The sequence below is a fragment of the Pygocentrus nattereri genome, chromosome 5 (genome assembly GCF_015220715.1).
Source record: "Pygocentrus nattereri isolate fPygNat1 chromosome 5, fPygNat1.pri, whole genome shotgun sequence".
Lineage (NCBI taxonomy): Eukaryota > Metazoa > Chordata > Actinopteri > Characiformes > Serrasalmidae > Pygocentrus > Pygocentrus nattereri.
Window position 1 is genome coordinate 46,206,350 of NC_051215.1, and position 25,097 is coordinate 46,231,446.

At 41.0% G+C, this 25,097-nt stretch overlaps 1 protein-coding gene across 2 annotated transcripts in view; it reads right to left on the reverse strand.

The window, feature by feature from the left end:
• prim2 (DNA primase subunit 2) overlaps window positions 1-25,097 on the reverse strand; it is a 71,214-nt gene that overhangs the window by 43,465 nt on the left and 2,652 nt on the right. For both annotated transcript variants that reach the window (XM_017724565.2, XM_017724564.2), the window contains exons 5-7: window positions 23,961-24,081; window positions 22,863-22,958; window positions 22,385-22,522 (exon numbers count right to left, since the gene is read on the reverse strand). In XM_017724565.2, the coding sequence (XP_017580054.1) occupies window positions 22,385-22,522; window positions 22,863-22,958; window positions 23,961-24,081 (355 nt within the window). The remainder of the gene's footprint in view (window positions 1-22,384; window positions 22,523-22,862; window positions 22,959-23,960; window positions 24,082-25,097) is intronic.

Sequence of the window (25,097 nt, forward strand, 5' to 3'; positions counted from 1 at the left end):
TAAAACAACACCTTCAGTGATAAAGGACCGCCGAGATAGAAATGCAGCCTACTTCATCGCGTATTGACCAACAGATCGTCATCAGCCTGCTTTTCAGCATCATGAACTCCTTTGGCCCTCAGAGTTATTGGGAAGTAAGGAGCAAATACAAAAGCTTCCATTTCAAGGTAGAAACTGATCAATAAGGGAGAACAAATGGACAAAGTTCTGTCACGGGTTCTTTCGTTTCCTGATAATTAAATAAACTTCAGTCTTCCCAAGACAGGCAATTACCACCAAACTGGAAAAGACATCTTGATGCCCCAACAAGGATTTCTAAATCTCAAGTACGTAAGAGGCTGATATGTACATTTGTCTTTTTTTTTTATTTGTAAATATGTAATTCTGAAGCAGGACGAGCACCAAAGCAGCTCACTTCACGCAAGATATTGCCAGCCTCGGTTTTCAAATTGAGAATCTTATTTTTCTGAGCTTGGAGAAGAAAAAAAAAGGGGGGTAGCCAGTTGTTTCAATGAGAGGTGCTACTGGAGAAGGCGACCAACACTGAAGAAACAGCGCCCCCATCAGGCTACAACGAGTACTAGAAGGGCAGAATAAAAATGAAGAGCTTAAAAAACATGGGAGGAAAAAAAATATTACATAACACTTACATAAACAAATAAAGATACAATACAGATTCATCAAGATGACCAACTTAGTTTAGCATAGAACTCCAGATTGATTCATTTGAGGTCTATGTTATTTGCTTTAAATCTAGCCTTCGGCATAAAGCTGGCTCTGGAGACCTTCTGGCCAAACCGGTAAGCAGCGCTGGCACATATGTAAAACCTGTTCGCTAACAAAGAAAACCCTCTCTGTCCACGCATTTTCACCGGCACTCATTCAGGAGCTGGCAATGGAAAGCAGGAGAAAAGGCCCAGACAGGAGAAGCTAATGAATGCACCCAGCCAGATGGTGATTCAAGTGTGGTGCAACATAAGAAATCATGGAGCGATGTGCTTGTCAGGAACCTAAACTCTTGGGCTGCCCTTCGACATCCTGCCAAGGGCCATGCAAAAATGGTGAGAGGCTACTTTGGCTAATTGGCATCAGTGTGGTTGACTGGAAGCTCCCTCCTTTCTATAAGGGACTGACAGAAAGCCAAGATGCTGCTTGTTAAAAGTGTGCCAACCGTTAAGTAATTCGAGTCCCTAGGAGCCTGATGGCGACGGAAATGACAAATAAGTGAAGGAACACTAACCAGCAAAGTAAGGAACCTAGGAAACTTTAGCACGGACAGGTCAGGACCCGAACTGTGGTCATTAATGTCCTTCAGCTGAGAAGCTCCACATTTCGTAGTTAGTAAGTATTAACATTTGTTCATCTATTTTAGGCTTCAAAACCAACATCTGGACGACGGCCGCTAGAAGCTCAAGGTCATTCTAACTGTTCGTATTTACAGGCTTGTTTTCATGTCCATGTTTATAAATGCTGTGTTTAATACAGAACATCTGAGGTCATTTTATCACAATCCGAATGAATTACAAAACCAAAAAAAAAAAACTCTTAAAGCATTATTTATACACGCGCACAAAGATCTGCCGATAACGTATTGAACAGACCCTTCCACGTTTCCAAAGATGGATAAGGAGATGCTGTAAAGAAGAATGGCTGGCGTTGCGTTCCTAAATCCCCAGACAGGCTATATCGAGTATTGGATTACCATGGTCTGGAAATCAGTGGCAAAGTCATCTTCCCCTTGTTGACAGAGACACCAGTGTCTTGATAAGCAATCAGTAATACCAAAATTGACTTGACAAGATTAACTGTCTGGAACCATGAAGGGGTATCTGTCCAACAAAGATATGGAAATGCATCTAGAGGGCAGAGAGACGCTCAAGCCACCACAACAAATCAAGAGATTGTGTTAGCAGCTAATGTTACACAGATTCTTTAAATAAAATAAAATAAATAATAATAAAAAAACAGGTTACATGGTAGTCTCAAAATTGAAATACAGTTAAAGACAAAAGGTTTGTCCAGACAGCCAAATCATTTTTTATGCCCATGCCAAACCGCAGGACCCAAATGAACACGTTTTATTTTGTTTTGTTTAGGTTTTATAAGAGCTTTCAACAAACCAGAAGAACAAACCAAAACAGGTTGGCCTGTTAAAAGCTCTAATATATATGTACCAGTTTCCCTGCTGTGGGCCTAATAAATATATAAAATAATAAAAATAATAAAATAAAATAATAAAAAAATCCTAATAAAGCATCTCCTCTTATCTTTAATAAATTACAGCACTTCTACTTCATTACGCGTGTAACAGGGCAACTTCCAGGTTTAATACAGAGGTCAAAAGGCAAATTAAATGTTGCAATATTTTGTATTTTTAAAAAAAAAAACTGAACTGTAATTATTATAAATACCAAACTCATCACTACACTATACTGACTGGTTTGGCTCACGTGACTAAATGTTTGGCTCAGGCGAATAAAAGTTCCAAAACAGAACTTTTTCGATACCTGCTGGGTGGAGCTGCAGCGATATGGCCAAAAACCTTATCACGATAACAATATCAACGATATCAGATAGTACTTTATACCCCTTCATTAGTACTTTATACCCCTTCATTAGTACTTTATACCCCTTCATATTTATTCATAGTTCATAGCACTTTATACCCCTTCATTAGTACTTTATACCCCTTCATATTTATTATAGTTCATAGCACTTTATACCCCTTCATTAGTACTTTATACCCCTTCCTATTTATTCATAGTTCATAGTACTTTATACCCCTTCATTAGTACTTTATACCCCTTCCTATTTATTCATAGTTCATAGCACTTTATACCCCTTCATTAGTACTTTATACCCCTTCCTATTTATTCATAGGTCATAGTACTTTATACCCCTTCATATTTATTATAGTTCATAGTACTTTATACCCCTTCGTATTTATAACCTGTCCATTCTTGTTTATAACCTGTATAACCCCCTTCATGTCTGTACCCCCTCAGATTTTTAACCTGTATATTATACTTACTGTACATTGTAACATACATATTTATATTTCTGCTAAGCACTTCTGGATGGATGCAAACTGCATTTCGTTGCTTTGTACCTGTGACATACGCAATGACAAAGTTGAATTCTATTCTATTCTATTCTAAAACTCATATCGTTTGATATCGACACATATCAGAATAAATGTCTAATCATTATTTCTTTCAAGTTTGAAGGCTGATTTTTGCTCCTGGGTGGTTAATTGCTTGTTTTGAACTACCCTTTATGGTTGGAGCTTGACAAACAAACATGGTGTAGTGGCTTTTTTTATTTTTTGCTGTTGTTTTTAGCCATGTAGCCTTTAGCATGCTAATTAGCAAGCTAGCTGTGCGATGACGTCAAGGTGATGACGTGGTATCAGCAGGTCAAGTATAAGAAATAAATATATTTTTTATAATATTTTATTATATATTATATAATTATAATTATATATATTTATATTGTGTATATATTATTTTATTATATTATAATATATATATATATATATTATAATATAATAAAATAATATATACACAATATAAATATATTTTTATATAATATATTTTATATAGATTTTTTATAAGAAATATTTTTTTTCAACACTGTTTTCAAATTTTTATAGCCTCACAATTTAGGTACAGATTTATGCATCGGGACAAACAAACTTAAACGCAAGTTAAACGTTAAGGCAAATAATTAAGGCTAAAATTAAATGCAAAAGTCAGGGACACCCTTTTTCCGGCCTGGCTGGCATTACAGCCCCAGCGTGAAGATGATCACTCATTTCTGAAGAGTACCAGTGCTAACATTAAAAGTTAAAAGCCATTCACTAGCTGACTGAATGAGAGCACCAACTGTTTTGTTAGCATAACAGCAAATGTCATTTAATGCAAATGTACTGCAGTTCAAGGACGATGGCAGAAATGCTGCATTGGCATTAAAGCTTGGCAAACCATGTGGCGCGCTGACTGCTTTAAATTGATGCATGAGGGAAGACCATTTGCATTTCTTTGCTGCACATGGATCAAAAGCTGGCCAACTTGAAACCCCAAACGCTTAATCATTTAGAAATCTCACATTACACCTAAATCAGGATTATTTCAACATCCTTACTAGGTCACTTTAGTAGTTCTAGCAAGAAAACCAATTAACAGATCTACATTCAAATAAAATTAATAATAAATTCCTTATTCTCGGTCACATATGCAGAGAGTAATGTTGATTAATAGTTAGTAATACTGTGATAATTTACTTGCGTTACTGTCCGTCAATCTGTCCGTCAATGTACGCTATAATCAAACATATTGAGAATTTTCAACTGCAGAAAAACCTCCCCAAACCACAAAATACTACTAGTATAATAAGAGAATGTGGGTGGGAACGCTGAGATGTGGTAGACAGAGATAATTCTAGCATGTGAAGGACAAATGTTAGATTGCTGATGCTTGATGTGGTGCATGTGGAAACTCCAGGATTAATTATTGCGATTTCATTAATTATTGTGATTTCATGACGAAAGGTGATGACTCAGTAAAGCAGGTTAAAACTTTTGTCACTGCAATATTAAAGGTGGAATACGCAGTCATCCCACTTCCAGAAACTGTCAGAGCCTTCCACAATGTGCTAAGCAGACCAAAGCTAGACTTAAAACTTGGGACTGACCAATGAAAATTCTGTGACCACAGATACCGATTGGTACAGAATGATACTGTTAATCTAAAAGCAGAACTATCTCTATTCTAGTTGAGCGTTGTCAGTTTACCACACAACAAACCCAAGAAGTTCTGGTCTCATGATCGGTCATGAGATGCTGAAGTTAAACCATAAACGCAAATAGTACCAACAAAGCTGGAGTGTCGAGTTGAAGAGCCACAGACAGCGAAACTGTCTAGCTTTCGTTTTGCTTTTTTGTTGGCAATCGTTCGACTCGAGCGACCAAGCATCGCAATGTGTGACTGTATTTGACCAATTTAAATTGGATATGTAACCAGAGGTCAAACTAACTTCTACTTTAATCAAACAGCAAAATACAAAATTACAGGCGCACCATTCACTATTATGCAAAATAAAAAGAAATGCTATTTGCATCAGAACCGAAAGCACATTTTTATGCACTGAAAGGCTGAGAAACAGTCAGCATTACCTCAAATGGTTTTTCTAAAAAGGCTACAAAAACAAATATGCTTGGCCAATTAGCCTAATGGTTAAGTAACCCGTCATTGGGGGCAGTTGTGGGCTGGAGGTTAGGGAGCTGGCCCTGTGACCGGAAGGTTGCCGGTTTGATCCCCAGGGTCAACAGTCCATGACTGAGGTGTCCTTGAGCAAGACACCGAACCCCAAACTGATCTGTTCTGTGGCGCTCTTAATGTGATTCAAGCTGAAATATTGAGACAGGGGTTTATCGCTCAGCCCTAATCGAGCTCTACTCACACATCCTTGATCAGAACACTTGGTAACTCAGCAAGAAACGTAACCAAATCCAGCACTGGTACAGGTCAGCTGGCACAAACACCGATTTCTCATACTGCACATCGTGAATACTGGTGGAACGGGGGGCATGTACAGGCTGAAATGGCAAAACAGAGGGCAGAGCTTCCTAGAATTCACAGTGTTGTTGGCTCCTGGTCATTACCTTTTATTTTTATTATAACTGGTTAGCCTGTATTACTTAGAATACATCATATTTGGCAAATAACCTCTTAAAATCCATGTGTTACATAGAACAAACCACATCTTAAGAGTCAAAACTATAAAGTCCAATTACTTTAATTTTAGTAGCAGAAGTATCGAAGCATGTAGGCTTAGCATCAAACACAGTCAGTCATTCTTACAAGGTGAGATATTCAAAACGATGAAATGGCAAGGAAAAAAAAAAATCATCTACAGTACAGGACAATAATTAGGTGCCATAACAGCCTTCCAAGACTATACGTAGTGATGAGGCTTGAACGAACTTCAAAATGTTGTCACAACACTAAAAGATGAAGCCTTTAATATTTAAACACTAGCGCCTCTACCTCCTATAATTACAGCTCTAAAATATTCAAGAGGTTTATTAGCTCAAGCTTTTGTGAGGGAGAGAGAGGGGGAGAGGGGGAGAGGGAGAGGGGGAGGGAGGGAGGGAGAGAGAGAGAGAGAGAGAGAGAGAGAGAGAGAGAGAGAGAGAGAGAGAGAGAGAGAGAGAGAGAGAGAGAGAGAGAGAGAGAGGGGCAGGGAGAGGGAGGGAGAGAGGGGGAGAGAGGGGGAGAGAGCGAGAGAGAGCGAGAGAGAGCGAGAGAGAGCGAGAGAGAGCGAGAGAGCGAGAGAGCGAGAGAGAGCGAGAGAGAGAGAGCGAGCGAGAGCGAGCGAGAGCGAGCGACAGAGAGCGAGAGAGAGAGAGAGACAGAGAGAGAGAGCGAGAGAGAGCGCGAGAGAGCGCGAGAGAGCGCGAGAGAGCGCGAGAGAGCGCGAGAGGGAGAGAGACCGAGAGAGACCGAGAGAGAGCGAGAGAGAGCGAGAGAGAGAGAAATATGGGAAATTAAAGTGACAACTGCATTTCATAAGTGGGTGGATGACAGGCAGAGACAGTGTTAGCCAGTCTCCTTGGAAACATTTCTCACCCACAAACAGAAGATAGACCAAACTCCCTCAGTCAAGTTCCAGCACCACTTCCTGAGCAGTTAATGATCCATCAAATGTCACATTCGTATCATCTTCAGGCTTTTAAATAAAGTGTCAGTGGAAAATGTACAGCGTCTCTTAGCTTAAGCGTTTGAGAGCAGAATTTAAATCATTCACTTGTCCATTATCCTCATACTCATTGTTGTTTCTGTAATTGAGGATGTGACAGTGAGCTGTTGTATAGTACAATGACCATTACTGACTCTTAATGAGATAATATACTGAAATGTACAATAAGCAAATTACGCAGATATCAAAAAAAAAAAAAAAAAAAAAAAAAAGGCTCATAGCGGCCTCTAAGCAGTGGATCTCTCTCCCTCTCTCCCTCTCTCCCTCTCTCCCTCTCTCCCTCTGACACTTCTGCGTCAAACGAACTTAAAATATGATCCCTATTTTGCAAGTTGGACAGCTAAACTGCTCTTTAACAAAACTAATAACGGACTAGGGTTCAGAGTTAAATCTGAAAGCTGTCTGGGCGCCAACCTTAACAACCACGCCTTTGACATGTGTTAAAGGCTTTTGTCTTCTGTAAACAAGGGAACTGCACACTTACAGAGTGCAGTTAGTTCTGCATTTCAACGAGACAGGAGTCAATGCTGATCGGCCTGAAAGCGCAGGTTTGAAAAATGCCTGGGCCGAGTCAAACCGTTAGTTCGAAGACAGGGCAGACCAAAACAACCTTGTTTTATAACCTGCTGCTCACAAGCAGACCACTTCACCATTAATCAAGAGATATGACAAAGCCAACAGCAAAAGCCATCTCCTACAGGAATACTAACGAATGTACATCAGAAAAACAACTGTGCCTGTACTTGTTGTTAAACCTCCATTTAGTGTTGGAATATTACATATCAAACACACTACAGGGGCCCCAGTATCTGCAAACCCCTTAATAGGCGTGGTTGGTTAGTGTAGTGGGTAACACCTCTGCCTTCTACGCTGTAGACTGGAGTTCAATCCCCGCCTGGGTCAGCACTCTACACTATACCAATAAGAGTCCTTGGGCAAGACTCCCAACACCACCTTCGCCTACTTGTGTAAAATGATCAAACTGTAAGTCGCTCTGGACAAGAGCGTCAGCCAAATGCCATAAATGTAAATGTAATAAGCGACTTCGGCTATTTCAGCCACACCCATCGCAAACGGGTGCATAAGATCACTTCTTCAGCCATGTACTCTCCATAGACAACTACTTGCAGAACAATGGGTTATAATAAAGACTTTCAAAATGTGTCACAGAATTCTGCTTTCCTATCAAGTCAGTCAAGAGCAAGGGCTGTGCTGGAGTTATTGTTGTGCCTGGATGTTTACACTTCACAAACTCGCAGAACAGAGCCACAGACTGCTGAAGCGTGGAGCAAATAAAAACCATCTTCAGCACTCGCTGCTGAGCTCCATCCTGCCTGTGGATGCAATGTCAGCAAAAGAACTGCTCACTGGGGAGTTTCGCAATTTGGGTTTACAAGGCCAAGCAATCACCCAATTCCCAGATCACCATGCGCTATACCAAGCGTCGCCACTGGACACGTTCTCTGGAGTGATTAATCACGTATCACACTTCACCATTTGGCAGTTTGGTGGTCTAATCTGGGTTTGAAAGAGGACGGTACCAGCTTGACTCTCCTGTTTGAGCATCATAGTGCCCCATAGTCAAAGCAAGCTCCATAAAGAAAGGGCTTGCAGACAGAGGTGGACACAAGTACACAAATCATATTCTTGAGTTAAAGTAAGGTAAAATATTCCTCCAGTAAAAGTAGAAGTCCTTACTCTAGACCTCAACTTGAGTAAAAGTACTAAAGTATTTGCCTTCAAATGTACTTAAGTATAAAGTAAAAGTACTAAAAGAGTAATTCTGGCTCTGATGTCCTGTTATCATTTTTATAACCAGACTGGCTTCATGAACTCATTTCAGGTGAAAGTCCTCCTGCGTCTCTCTTGGTAAACCAGTCTTTTAATAGAACGTCATTAATTAGTGATGCTGACGTCTATTAAAATGATCATAAGCACAAAACACTGAAGGTAAACAGTTTCCATCAGGGAGAACCGAGTGGCTCTGAAATCACTTTTTACACACAAGTAAAGTTTCAGTTTAAGTTTACTTTGTAAATTAGTTACAAGCTGAATAAAAACTGGCTTTAAACTCAGGATCACAGATGAGCTCCTTTACTGTGTTGATCTGTAGGCCTCTGTTCATAAACATAAACTAACCATAACTAATTTACTATAAAATGAAAGTGTTTGTATGAATTCAGAGAAAAAGGAACAGGCCAGTCACGACTGCATATGTGGACATATTTCTATATTGTGGTCTATTTACACAAAGTTAGGTTAGTTCATCATTTATGTGACGTATGTGCTCCCAAATTTTACACGGCTGCGCTGATGTTGAACCGTGTGCTGCACTGGGTCGGTATGACCAACAGGTCAAAACAAGCTCGGAACAAAGTGACCGCTGGGCCCTGATTGGTGCTCTGGCTTTATGTTTCAGATATTAGACTCTGAAATGTAGTGGAGTGAAAGGAAAAATTCGCTCAAAATGGAAAAACTTGAGTAAAGTACAGATACACGAAAAAACTACTTAAGTACAGTAACTAATTACATTTACTTAGTTACTGTCCTCCACTGCTGGCAGAGTTTGGTGGGGAAGAAAATGATTGGCCCGTCAGGCTTTATCACCCAACAGGCTTTACTAACGTTCTTTTGGCTGAATGGAAGCAAACTGTTGAAATCACGTTCCAAAACTGAGGGGAAAGCCTTCCCAGCACAGTGAAGGTCATTATAGTGTACCTACCTACCTACCTGTGCACCTACCTACCTACCTACGTACGTACCTACCTACCTACCTGTGCACCTACCTGTGCACCTACCTACCTACCTACCTACCTACCTACCTACGTACCTACTTACCTACCTGTGCACCTACCTACCTACCTACGTGTGCACCTACCAACCTACCTACCTGTGCACCTACCTACCTACCTACGTACGTACCTACCTACCTACCTACCTGTGTACCTACCTGTGCACCTACCTACCTACCTACCTGTGCACCTACCTACCTGTGCACCTACCTACCTACCTACGTACGTACCTACCTACCTACCTGTGCACCTACCTACCTGTGCACCTACCTACGTACGTACGTACCTACCTACCTACCTACCTGTGCACCTACCTACCTACCTACCTGTGCACCTACCTACCTACCTGTGCACCTACCTACCTGTGCACCTACCTACCTACCTACCTGTGCACCTACCTACCTGTGCACCTACCTACCTACCTACCTGTGCACCTACCTACCTGTGCACCTACCTACCTACCTGTGCGTGTACCTACCTGTGCACCTACCTACCTACCTACCTGTGCACCTACCTACCTACCTACCTGTGCACCTACCTACCTACCTACCTGTGCACCTACCTACCTACCTACCTACACACACACACACACACACACACACAGTTGATCCAACCTTTACATCTACAGTTTACATTTAAATGTGGCAGACGCTCTTATCCAGTGGCCTGTTGTCTGGATAGAGATAGTCCTAAACTCAAACTAACGTCATTCAGGACACTTCATGGACTCCTCCATTTCAGTCTTTAACTAGGCTTAAGTGGCGACCAGACCAGAGTCATAAATCTGTTATTCACCTTGTTCTCGGTCAATGACAACTGCAGTTCCCCATCATGTGCTACAAAATTCTTCCAGTACTTAAAGCAGCAAAGAAAAGAAAATGTATGCCTTGTTAATTAACAGAGAACGCCTGCATGGAGCTAGAACAGTAAGAGAATCATTTTATTAGGATAACAATATGGACAATAAAAGCAGAACATAAAATAAAAAAAAAAGAACATAAAAATAACAATAACACCACATTTTCTTCCAGTGGTTTTACAACTGTAGTAGACACAGGAGCAAACAGTGAAGGCGTGCGAGTTACAGCTTAATCTTTGTCAAATAAAATGTCAAGCGTCTGCTTCTCAGCCTCCCATCGGCGCAACTTTATTCTATGCAGTGAGAGCACCACGCAATACCTTTAGGATGAGTTGGAGTGGTGAACTGATAAACCAACATCAGTACCTGACCTGACTTATGGCTGAATGCAATCACTGTTCTGACATCTCGTGTAAAGCCTTCCCAGAAAAGCAGAGGTTGTGGCTGCAACCAAACAAAAAAAAAACGGTCAGGGAGGGAGGACGTGGGGGGTGGGGGGTGGGGGGTATCCTATTAATACCCTTGGTTTCAGAAGAGGCTGGATGAGCAGGTGTCTGCAAACTTTTGGACACATAGTACATACTGTTATCTTTAATCCGGCCATGCAAGTAATGAATTCAGATTCAGATTCCTTTATTGATCCCAGGGGGAAATTGCAGTTGTTACAGTTGCAGCCATTTATGTAAAAATAAACACTTTACTAATAATTTAAGACAATATAGAGAAATTTACAGTATGTACACCAGATTTAAGTACTTATGAATATAGTAAGGTGGCAGTGATTGTGATAGTAATATGAAACATCAGGTATAAAGCAGTTACAATTATTTAAATCAGTTAGTGTCCCTCGGAGTTATTGCACACACAATTGTTATTATTGCACATATGAACAGTTTCGTATTGAGTTTTGTGAATCACACACTGAGGGAGGAGTAATAGAGTTTGATGGCCACAGGTAAGAATGACTTCCTGTGGCGCTCTCTGGTGCATTTTGGTAGAATGAGTCTTGAGCTGAATAAATCTAGTAGGAAAGAGCACAACAGCAAATACGACATGAACATCACCATTCAAAGCTATTTTGTCTGAGGCCATGATGTCTGTGGCCGCTTAGCCTGATGCCTTTTTGTCCAAAGCTGCTTTGCCTTGACAGTATTTTCCCCCCCAGAGAGAGATGTAGCCATGTCTGATGTCTGCAATGTGACGCTGTGGTCTGAAGACATCTAAAGCGTACACAAATCCCAGGTAGGCATCTTTTTGAGCATACATCTGCCTGCCACAACAGCATACAGCAGAACCATCTCATCTATGTGTACGATGAAGGTTGTATTAACGTAGGAGGTCAATTCACCCAGTATGTTTAAACGTTCACTTGCTTTTGTATTAGATGCATCAATAAGCAGTAAAAGTAGGCAAATTTCTCCCTTCTTTTCAGAATCAGCAGTAAATCAGTTTCCAACATCTGTTATCGTGGCAAGCGTCACAGACCGTCACTGAGTACAGGCCTACAGTGTCGTAGAAAAACAAATATAAGCAGCATCTTCACAATATTGCACTTTACACCTTTAGAATAGTCTGTTAACTAATCATAGACCATATTATCTGGATAAGTGAAGCATGAGCGTTTCTGCCCATTGACCTGCCAAATCCTGAAGGTCTTTTGTGCGGTAAGCTATTCTAGGTACATACAAGATACTGCTGAGCTTGAAAACTCGCAGCAATTCTTCGCACACTCAAACCAGCACTCCTGGCACTCAACACTCCCTTTTCAAAGGCAATTAAATATTTTTTTCTTGCTTATTCTGCCTCACGAACAACTCATGTCGCAGTTGTTTCAATCTTTTTGCTTTCTTTCCTCTGCATTGTCCCCACATTGACCAACGCAGATTTAGCAGATGAAACCAATTAAAGAACGTTTCATCCAGACTCACCCAGACAAAAATGGAAAGCGCAGGTGTCACTAATAGATATGCTTTAAGTTCTGTAAACTCAAGCAAAGTCTGCTTACCTAATGAGCAGAACATGAAATGAAGTTATAAAACCAGCACACAGATTTTAGAGGCTTATATAAACGCTGACGTTTTTAAAAAGTTGTGCAACTATCCATCCATTTTCTAAGCCGCTTCTCCGTCCGCGGGGGGGTGCTGGAGCCTATCCCAGCAGTCATCGGGCGGAAGGCAGGATACACCCTGGACAGGTCGCCAGTCCATCGCAGGGCAGACAGACAGACACAGACGGTCACTCACACCTAGGGGCAATTTAGCATCTCCAATTGGCCTGACTGCATGTCTTTGGACTGTGGGAGGAAACCGGAGAACCCGGAGGAAACCCACGCAGACACGGGGAGAACATGCAAACTCCACACAGAGAGGACCCTGGTTGCCCGGCTGGGGAATCGAACCCAGGCCCTCCTTGCTGTGAGGCGACAGCGCTACCCACCACGCCACCGTGCCGCCCGTTGTGCAACTAATCATCCAAAAATGTCTCAGGAAATTTTAGCACTGAAACGGTTTTCCAGGGGGGCATGAAATGTCTCCAGTTTCCAATCAACATCCCAAACACACAACATGCACATCAGTAGAGCAGTATTACAAGACACTCAAGTTTGAGAAGGCTATGAACCAAATCATTAAAATTACAGCAAAACAAGAAAGTCAGAACAGAAATGTCAGATTCTAATGAGACGCATGTCCAACAGAATGACTCATTATATAAGGACTTATTTTCACTAGGTGTATCCGCAGTGGCTTTCGCATGAGTGAGAATTAACAATGGCTTGATACAAGCACTTTTGAGTAAGCGACTGCTCAGCCTTGATTAAAAGTACCTTGTCAGGCATTCTGTTTGTACATCTGAGACACAAATGAAATCGACATGACTCTTTCTCTGCTTCTGGAAATTCTAAGGTACAATGTTCCTTGCAAAGCCCTCCGAAATCTCTACACAAAACCATTTTTTTTCCTCTTTAATTCACACCCAGCATGTTGCCTGCCTGGGAAGGAAGAAGGGAACTGATCCAGTGAAGCACAGATCATTTGCCAGAATAGATTCTGCGGCATGCATGTACAGGACCTTATACAAAAACACACTAAGTGCCATTTCTTCCACATCTGGTTTCACTTTGCTGCATTCTTGTGACTTGACTAGACTGATGACAGTTCCCGTCTATCGCTACTGTCAATCAAGTTGAACAATGTCGGAAAACATATGGCTTTGTCTCACTATCGGCTTTCTTTTAATACATAATGATATGATTGGTTGTCTGGCTTTAGAGCATTCTGCAGCTGCATGAGGTAGATTTTGTTCTTTACTTGACGCCAGCCTTGTTAAAACGATAAAGCCGTGCTGCAGCCTTCCTCATGCAGAACGGCTCCCCTCATGAAACATAAACGAGAGATTTATTTTTTTATGTTGCGATCACATTAGTTATTAAAAACAACAAAACACATGGCTAAAGGAGCAGTAGCCTCTGGGTTAAGGTTAAGCTCTAGCTATTGCATTACTAAGAAACATGCGACTCGTTAACCTCACAGCAACAACTACCAAACCATACAAAGAACAACTAAGCCATACCAGGACTTTTCTTAACAGTAGGCATATTTATTTTCTCCGGTTCAAGCAGGTACAGTAGGCCGTGTGATGTTACCACAAAACCAGCCATGGGTTATTGGACCACAGTGCCTTAAATATTGATCCGTCTGCATTCCCGTGGAACCCACCACATCTTGTGGCCTCGGGCAAATGCGTGAGTGGAAGTGGGAAAGAAATCCCACAAAGGAATGAATAGGCAAACAATATGATAATCACTTAATAATCAGCACAGATAAACAACATAACAGAAAAAAAGAAAAAAACAATACCACTAAAGAGAAGTTCTAAACTAGTTCTATACAGACCCCACAGATCACACGGACAATCACATGATTCACATATTTGTATTGTATTCTTGTTGACTATAGAAAACAGCCATAAACAGTCAGACAGCCAAGGCTGTGGAAAGGGCTCTTCATAAAAGATGAACAGATGACAAAACTGACTAAAGGCAGGTCTGACTTACGGCAGTCATTTTCAATGGTGACTAATGCAGATGGAAACTGTCGGCAGTGGGAGCCTCTAGTCTGCAGCTTAGACCTCTAGTCTGCCGTTTACAGTTATGGCTCCTTTTTGCTACTCTGTACCTGCACTGCACACTTTATATACAGATCACTGTTTACACCAATAGTATTTCTGCATTTACTGTACTGTACTGCAGTTCACCAGCACATTTCTGTCTATATACCTGATACACTTGAATATCTGACTATGCACTAACTGTCTATACGCCCAATACACCTATAACACTTGCCTATGCACATCTTCTCTGTGTTAGACACCTGTACCTACTGACCATGCACATGTCTGTCTTTTACTGTCTTTGTCTTTGCACTGTTTACTATGCATCTTTTATTACTGCACTGGAAAAGTAGCCCGAGTGTTTCGTTATACTGTACTACCCTGTATTGTATAATGACAATAAAGTTGAATTGAATTTTTCCTGTGTGCACTGACAGAGAATATTTCACTTCACACGCAATGTCTCTTTTGAAAAATTAAACATACTTGGATTGTTCCTTCCTTCTGCACAACACTCATTCAAACAAAACAACTGAACCATATTTGCAAAAATCACACTGGCAAAAAAGGGCTTATCAAGCTGAACTGATCTTCTGCCCTGCCCTCAAAAACAATCATTGAATCTGTGTGAAAGGTGCAGAAACAATAAAGGAACAACACAGGAACAAAAGGCCTATTATTATTCGGGGCAGTCGTGGGCTGGAGGTTAGGGAACAGGCCCTGTGCCCGAAAGGTTGCTGGTTCGATCCCCTCGGCTGACAGTCCATGACTGAAGTGCCTTTGAGCAAGGCACCTAACCCCCAATTGCTCCCCGGGCGCTGTGGATAGGGCTGCCCACTGCTCCGGGCAAGTGGGCTCACTGCCCCCTAGTGTGTGTGTTCACTAGTGTGTGTGTTCACTAGTGTGTGTGTGTGTGTGTGTGTGTGTGTGTGTGTGTGTGTGTGTGTGTGTGTGTGTGTGTGTGTGTGTGCTTCACTGCACGGATGGGTTAAATGCAGAGGTCTAATTTCACAGTGTGCAAAACACGGAGACAAATGGTTGTTAATTCTAAGTCTATTATGGAGAAATTTGTTTGCATTGATACTCAAATTGTTTCTCCTCTAATAATAATAATAATAATAATAATAAATAGTTTGTAACATCAATCATATCAGTGAGCACACAAAAGCAGCCCAGTCATCAGACACGCTGCGTCTTACAGCATGCTCACCACAACAGCAACAAACCTGCGTGTTAGTGTTTTAAAAACATCTGCTTACATAAAAACACAGACGTTTTTCAAATCTGCCCCCGCAGAACACCTAAAATGCTGTTTTCATGTTTTAAGCACAATTCAGCTGCGTAGTTTAAAGCCCATCTCATCCAGAGCTTGGTTTTACACCATTTTCTTTTTACAAAATCTCAAATGTAGGCGTTTATTATTTTTTTTAACTGTTTATAGTCCTGTGCTGTAGTCTCCGCCATCTATATATTCCCTCCTTCAGTAACATGAATGGGGTGCGCTAACGTCATCAACCCATCTAAACAAGATTTGTAACCAATTATCATCAACGTTATCGATAATATCAATTATTTTGTTGTAGCCTTATGTACTGACTGTTGTGCTACACTATGAAAAGCTCTCAAATTCAAACCCCTTAAAAATGTGCGACAAATCAGTGTTACTCCAAGTGATGACTTCAATTAGCAATTCAACTGTGACTGGAGAGTATCTATTACTCTGAAAGGGGAAAAAACATTTGCCCACTTTCCACTGTTATCCAACCACAGCGTCTAGTGTCCATTCGCCAGAGCCGGCAGGCTAAACGTCCACCACCCGCCAACTTACCAAGCAAAAAAAAGATTTCATTCAGCAAACACTCAATAAGTAAAACTGGAGGTGGGGACCCTCATCTCAAGTGTCAGAATAGATTTTCAACCCGCCAATTGATTTCGGCATTGCTGGTAACCGTTCTCCGCATCATAAAAGTCTCGTTCCAAGACTGATTCATGGAGGCATCTGACATATGAAGATTGACACATTTCATTTTCTTCCAGGGGATGAACTCCCATACGCCACACAAGGGGAAATGTGCAGGCAGCATGTGTTTTCATTTGCCAAGATGGATTAATATGTGAGTTCACACAGCTTCAGCACACTGACGTAGGGAGATTGCTGACTAGCAACATCTTTTTTTTCCTTCCGCCTCCAACCGATATAAGCTCAGTGAATAGCAATTCAAATGACTTCTCTGTGAGTACAGGGAAAATATTCAGCTGAAATAAAACTCATCCCACCAGCTGTCCAACTGTTTCTGGCAAATTCTGATTGATAGTCTAGTTTGATATTTGGTGGATAGAAGGTGTCGCCAGCCAAGCTGTGAGATAACATGCCAAGCTGACAAGAGTCTTCATTTTTCCCCTCATACACCCACTTGCGCAATCTTGCAACAATCTGCAAACATAAGACAAGATTTAATATGCAGACAGATCAAAGTCAAAACTATGGATACCTGCTCGAAACCAGGCGGACTGAATACACTACAGACCATCACTTCTGCCTTAAAATGAATTTTTAATTCATTTCTTCACATGCTGGGTTAATATTGAAGTGCATTTCAATAACCGTACTGTTAACAGGCACGTTGGTCATTAAGGGGGGGAAGAAAAAGAAAAAAAAGCTCAAGCAAAGAAAAAGGAGGAGTCCATTATTATGATATAATGGTTCATCTTTAAGACGGATCCCAGGAATCCAGCAATTGTCTAACTGCTGTTGCAGAACTAAGGATGAGCATTTCAGCTAATGTTGTAGAGCAAACATGAAGGTTAAAGCCTCCATCTCCTCATTTTCATGATTTTCTTCTGCTATCAATAGATTTTGCGATGTTTTTATAATGAACTGGCAGGGAACGAATGAGTTGGTCTTCTCTGTTAAGAGTTTTTTTTAAAGCACTTTTCTCTGCCGCTTTCTTTAGTTTGATATGAGCTGGGTGGGACTAAAATTGACCACGTCAGATCCAAAGTACCAGAGTTAGGAACATGGTATACATCAGCTAGTCACTGTGCTCGCTCTCTCCGAGACCCCTGCCACTACTCCAGGACCGGAAAACTCCCAGCAGTGGGTTATTTAAACTTTTCTAAATTGTAAAGTGTTTATCTGACCTTTCAGTACCAAATCACAACGCTACCCAAAATGTATCATTACTGAAACATCTGGCAACTTTAGCTGATTTGGACAATCCTCAAAAACAACAGCCCAGGTGTGTGAAACTGGGGATCTTCCAGGCCAAAGTGCTGCAGAGATCAGAGTTTACCCTCATCTAACACTCAGAACTCACGTCATGAAGGCCTTGCTGATGAGCCGATGAGCTGAATCAGGTGTGTTTAACGAGGCAGTGTGCTGAAGTCTGCGGTGTTATGTCCCGCAAGGACTGGAGTCTTACACACGTGCTAGCCAGCTCTGAAGAGCCATACAGACATTTACAGCATTCAGCAGACGCTCTTATCCAGAGCGACTTACACAAAGTGCTTTGTCTGTCTAGAGAAAGTATCTTTGCTAGTTACCAATAGCTTAGAGAAAAGACGGTCCTGAGCTCAGATACTGCGAGAAACACAGTCACTGCAGACACCAAGAGAAAAAGAAACAGAGTCTAAGTATTTTAAAGATTTAGATTTAATCACAAAAGACCTTTTATAAAAACAACATTACTGCTTTGTTATTCATGAGAACAAATGGCGGCATAAAAGAAAAGTATACTTGGCTCTACGACTTCACCAGAGTCCCGCAGCAGTGAGGGAGCGTCATAATTGCTTTCGGATTTGGCAGGAATAAGGCAAACTGAGAGGCATACAGTTTAGCATCACTATCTTGGCAAGGACACCAAATTACAGCGCTCTCTTTAATCTGCTGGCCAACAAGCCGTCCAATAACCTCACCTTCATTTAGACTTCATCTTATGAAGGAGCAGGTGACCTACAAGCCTAAGTGTGCACCTTTAAGCACCAGTTACTCCTACTGAAACTATTAAATGTGCCCAACAACCTCATTAACAGCTAAATAAATAAAATATCAAAACACAATTAAAAAAAATTAAATCTACATTCTCAAGCTATCGCCTCATAAAAAGGTATAATTTCACAGGAAACCTTCCAAAAACTCTCAAACATTTGAGCAATTTTCTTTATAAGTTTTTGAATGATGTCCTATATACATATACACATATATATACATATACACACACACACACACACACACACACACACACACACACACATATATATATATATATACACACATATACACACACACACACTATGGTACTGTGCCATAGTCAGAAACCACTAATTTATTAAAATTTCAGTCCACGCATGTTTTCTTTCCAGTACTTAGTGTCCAGTATTTGCTTTTCATTACAGCTTCCATTCTTTTCAGCTGGCTTGCTTTCAACTTTTTAAAGAAATCTGCATGGGTGATTTTCCACACCTCCGAAGTTCAGTCTTAGAAGTTGGTTGCATTGCCTGCCTCGCACAGTAAAAGTAATCCCAAACACACTCAGTGATGTTGACTCTAATTTGGGCAGTCCTTTGTTCTGACATTACCAGCAGTGTCTTTGTTTCAATTCTTAGTTTCGCAAACTCCCGTTTTAGTTCTGTTTTTTAATACTTATTTTTCTTCTTCTTCCCTATGATTTTTTTAGCTCTCTGCTGAAGTATCTCCTGAGAAATGAATAACTTACATTATGACTGAATATTAAATAAAAGAAAGATGATCTCTGACTTTCACACAGTATATCAGCCCATGATTATGTCGGGCCAACTCCCACATGGTACAAGTGAATTATCATCTTATATTCGTATTTTCCAATCTGCATGTTCCTCTCTGCTGCACAAGCAAGCAACTACCCGGCTTTCCGGCTTTTCCTGGGCAAAAAAGACAAGTCTCCCCCATTTTCACATTCCCCTCATAATGCCTCCGAGTATGACAATGCTCTCAGCGCGCACACACACACACACACACACACACACACACACACACAAATCCAATAAACTGAGCAGAGTCATCCAGTAAAATCTAGTATTAAACTCTCCACTAGCGTTAATTCTCTACAACATGACAAATATTTAACATTTTTCAGTTTTACCACTAATGGCTTTGTATAACAGACCTCACAAAGAAACAATGAATGCGGATGCAGAGGTCAAGTTTATTTACCTCTATACACCCATCATCTATCTGTAGTGGTGAACACGGGTATCTACAGAATCACTGGCATGTATGAAAACCCATGCTGGAAATGTTTGACTTATTTCCCTTAAATCAACTCATTTAAGGCCAAATACAGTTAAGCTTACTATAATTAATTCCTCAATGGGATACAATACTATTACTTTTGTGTCCAAACTGACTTAGAAATCTGAGACAAAGCCCAAAAAGACTGATGTACTCTGCGCTGTTTGCATTACAAACCATGCCCGAGTTGATTGATGAAGGTATCGGAAGCTGTCGATAGCTGGCATATATCAAGCTAGATGGCTTAAATGTCAGAAAACACGCCGTCAGCAGCTTTAAGAAGCAAAGTACACACGTCTTATAATCTGTTTTCTTGTAAAACGCAGCCCATGTCCCATCAGTCCTGATACTTTGTCTGGTTTTAGAACATTTTACAGCAGCATGACGCAGCATGTTGTCCTTTCTGTGGTCAAGCAGGCTAAACACACAAAGATGTGCTGCTCTTCACGCACAGAACATCTTTCTGTGCAAAACATAACCTCTGGCTCATCTGACTGACAGTATATTTCCATCAGAGATGTTAGACAGTAAAATACGATTTCATATATCTCAGCTCGATAACACAGCGGACCACGGTAAGAGCAACCTGTAGGCTAACTTGACACAGTAACTGCTGTCCACTTTATTCATTTAACAAGAAGTGACTTACAGGCTGTAGAAGTGAGATTTTACCAATCAATAACAAGCAAAGTTAGGACAAAGTTAGGAGGTTTGACACAAATGTTTATTTCTCTGGTTTAAGCAGGCCCCCCTGTGGCATTACTGCATTAATCGCCGTGCTGAAAGGGGTTAAAGGAGAAGGGTGCGGGGAATATTGACTCAAAGGCTCCTCAGTCTGTGGGTTAACAGCAGCTTCTCAAGCAATATCTGTGGCACCTTTCTCCTAGATGGGGCTAGTGGGCACGATCAGACAATCTCGCAAGCATGCTACAGAATTACTTGTCAAACGTTCATTAAAAAGAGGATAAAGTCAACTACACGGTAAAAATGATTTTTAAAAAAAACTGTGTGTTGCAACAATACTTCACAGTACTTTTATGAATTTGACAAGACAGGTCTGCCTCTGGAACTCTGAAATTATATTACAGGCATTTGGCTGACGCTCTTATCCAGAGCGACTTACAATTATCATTTTACACAATTGGCCTGACTGCATGTCTTTGGACTGTGGGAGGAAACCGGAGAACCCAGAGGAAACCCACACAGACACGGGGAGAACATGCAAACTCCACACAGAGAGGACCCCGGGTCGCCCGGCCGGGGAATCGAACCCAGGCCCTCCTCGCTGTGAGGCGACAGCGCTACCCACCACGCCACCGTGCCACCTATATATAAATAAGCACCTTGAGAACATAATCTGTGAAGTCAATGGAAACTAAGTTTCAAAACGACGCAGACACAAAGATCAAATCAAGCCTGTTGTAAATAGATGATCACTTCTACTTTCTAAACTCAAATAGTTTCTTTCCACTCAGGATTTGGTGAAAGTTATTCATGCATTCATCTCATTAATTAGATTAGATTAAGTGACCCTTATTAGTCCCACAACGGGGAAATTTAACCCATCCGTGAAGTGAAGCACACTAGTGAGCACACACACACACACACACACACACACACACACACACACTTAGGGGGCAGTGAGCACAGAGCGGTGGGCAGCCCAATCCGCAGCGCCCGGGGAGCAGTTGGGGGTTAGGTGTCTTGTTCAAGGACACCTCTGGGGATCGACCTGGTGACCTTCTGGTCACGAGGCTGGTTCCCTATCCTCCAGCCCACGACTGCCCCAAGCCTGAGACAGTGTATTTCACTGTATGGCTGTGTTAAGCTTTCCCAGCAAAAGGGATCACATCACTTCGCGGCCTCCTTCTTCATTACAAGATCCAGTTTCAAGTTTTATGTGTGTTCAATGCTCTTATTGGGCCAGTACCCTCCTGTGTCGCTAGGTCTCGGAGACCTCGGAACACCAAAAGCCTTCAGATCCTAAGGATCTCCATCTTTTATAAGGTTACACTGGCGATAAGTATCACTTTTAACCACATCTAATTTTCAAGCTCAATTAAAAAGATCAGATGGAGATGAAGAAAAACATCATTTGTGAAAGAGGTGCTGATTTTGCAAAACAAGAGGAATTCACGACAGGGAGAAAAAAAAACAAATCAGCTCAGGTTTTCTGGAGTTCCAGAGCAAACGGGGCTCACTAGAACGACTCCGGTAGCAAGTAACATGTGAAAAATTGCTTTTACAGTCATGATTAAAGATGATCGTTCCCCTTTTATATTAGTAATTCAAGTTTACTTCTAATTACTGAAAAATAACTGCATTTCACTTCGTTTTTAATTTCAATTCCACTGAAATAAAATCAATCAATAATAAGTTTCAATACACACTTCATGTGTCGATATTCCATATGTTGTAAGCATGTTTTTGGTTTCACTTTTAATCAGAACTACGTGAGTGTACAGCAACAAACCCTAAAAGCAGAAGAGCAGTGAGGTTTAGAGGAAACTGGAGATGTGTGCTTTTGTTGGATTACAGAAAATATTACATATTATACAGGCAGATTACGCCGATCAAGTAGCAGAGACGACTTACTGCGAGCGCTTTGGAAAGTCTCGTACGGAAATCATTCAGGACGATTGTGACAATGTCTTGATGGGGAATGTAGGCGTAGCCACCCTGCAAGAAGACTTTCCTTGTCCTCACTAAATCCAGAGCATCCTGAAAAGGTACCTGAACCAAAGCAAAAGTCGAGATCAACATCAGTCGTTTCCAATATCTGCTAGAGATTCTGGTGAAATGATACATGGATAATAAATCCCTGCTAAATTCAGGTCGTCAGTAGACCTACTTAGCCTTCATATACGCTATGAAGATGATTCCCATGTTAAAACTTGCATGCAGTTTAGCATTTTAATGAGAATTCATGTCACACAAAAACAAGAGACATCACTTTAGACACAAGATAACAGCTTAAAACAGAAAGGCCACTCGGCTTATCAGTAAACACGTAGGTCAGAAATTGACTGAACTGCTTGATTACTATGAGATGGGAACACGGTCTTGATCTCACCTTGTAGAAGTCCTGCTCCACAATAGTGGCTCCACTAAGACCATAACTGGAGTTTATAAGCTGGTCACTTAACTTCTTCTTTTCCTCCAGACTCATCTGTCAGAGGAGGGGAAAAGAAAGAAGACGACACCTGACACACAGCGATCACCTAAACAGGTGCCCACCACCACAATGCAAAATCAGAGCAAACACCTTAAAGCTGAACGATTACGTTCAGTATTAAAGGGGACGTGATGCTGGTCGTTGGAATAAAAGCATCCAAGATGCTGGACTAATAACATGAACTAGTAGAAATATGAATGAAATCAGTGAGTGATTAGAAAATAACAACAATTGTAATACATTATAAAAACGATATCATGGGGAAATTAGGTTATCAGTGCCGGTTGACTAGGATTGCCATTATTCAACCTTTCTTTGTTGATGCTTTATCTAGCTTGTAAAATGAAGACTGCCAGCCAGCGAGCCCAGCTCTGACAAACAAGACTCAAATTAGCTTGTTCTGTGGTCCAAATTCCATTTGCTTTACAAAGCCATGTACATGAGGGAACATCACTTCAAACCCATTCTGCAGCACAACAATCAAGACACAAATGAGAGTAGCATAATGAACATGCTCAAAAATCTGCTCGTGGAAGCTGGAGGCCCTTCTTGTGAGCATCCAGCTCCACCTGCTGTTCAAACCTGTACATGCCTTTTAAATTGGGAGGCAAAGCCAAAGCAGTTGGATCAGAGGTATTAACAGCGGTAATTAAGTCACATACAGCCGAAGACATTTAACATCCAATTAAGACTGGATTTAGATTTGACAGTAGGTACCTGCGCTTTGATTAGACTAGTAGCGCCATTCGTGTAACTCGGTCATCAAATCTGTTGTAGTACTGTTGCAGCATCTCACATCACAGACACATTTGGACATTCGGAATTCTGTTCCCTTCGTCCAGGGCCAAAGCTTAAAATGATAAAGTGGGCATATGGTTCCGACACGTCATTACAAGTCCTACAGCTAACTTTCACAGGTTTGCCAGCAGAGGAAAAAAAAAATCTGTAATACCTAGTGATGGACTGTAAAATGAAGCATAAGAAAGACAGTCTTACTGTGTCATATTTCAGATTATTTCTATGGAGGAATTCAGTCTTGTACTTTGGGAGAAGGTCAGTGAATCGATGGCGAAACAGATCCATCTCCTGCTGAATGAACCACCGTCTGAGATCCTCCCTGAAATAAAGTTTAGACCTTTTAAACTGCAGAACAAAGACCAAATAATAATTACATGATGAATTCTGTATTGTAAAACAAGTAAAAGCTTAAAAAAAAAAAAAACTTAAAACAAGTAGATCTCCGGAATATTCTGTTGTCCCTACTGCTACCATCCTAGCTGCCCCAGGTGTAACCTGTGGAATGGGCCATATGGCATGGCTCAGCTTGTGAAGGTACACAATTTGGATCGTTTAGCTAACGCTGGTCACAGATCTTTCCTATTATATTAAGTATGTTCCCGTCATATGAGAGCTGCATTTAGAAGCACCTCAACACCTCTCTGTCCACTACCAAGCACAAATACTCACATTAAAATTATTCCATCATCTGTGCCATAGAAGAGCATGGCTAGTCATATCGAAGGGGAGCTCCACTCTCAGGTGTCAGTGAGCTGTAGTGGAGATGCCTTTGCTAGATGCTATATGCAAAGAAGTGAAGAGAGCATTCAAAAACCTGTTTTCTAAAACAGGACGATTCCACCCGATAAGTGTCCTTTATGTTACGCTACTGGCCACCTTTGGGTGACCAACCAGACTGGAAATAGAAACTAGCTCCCATTTCATGTACTGAACGCAGCATTATAGAATGGCAATTTCATTAAAACACAACTACACAGAGACGCACAACGGTATAGGAATCATGTTGGTGTCAGGAGATAACTGCTTTTAAAAAAATAAAATCAGTATTGGACAGATTATACCAGTTTTTAAAAACTGATACAAGATATTTTATTGCACCCCAGAAGAGCAGAATATTTACACAACACTGGACGAATGTGTTAAAGTCTTGTTTTATATATATCAAATGGAACCAAATTCAGTATATTTTATATATATATATTAAGTGATACTTTTTTTTTTAATCCCACAACCAGGGAAATTCCACCTCTGCATTTAACCCATCCGTGAAGTGAAACACCACATACACACTAGTGAACACACACACACTAGGGGGCAGTGAGCACACTTTCCCGG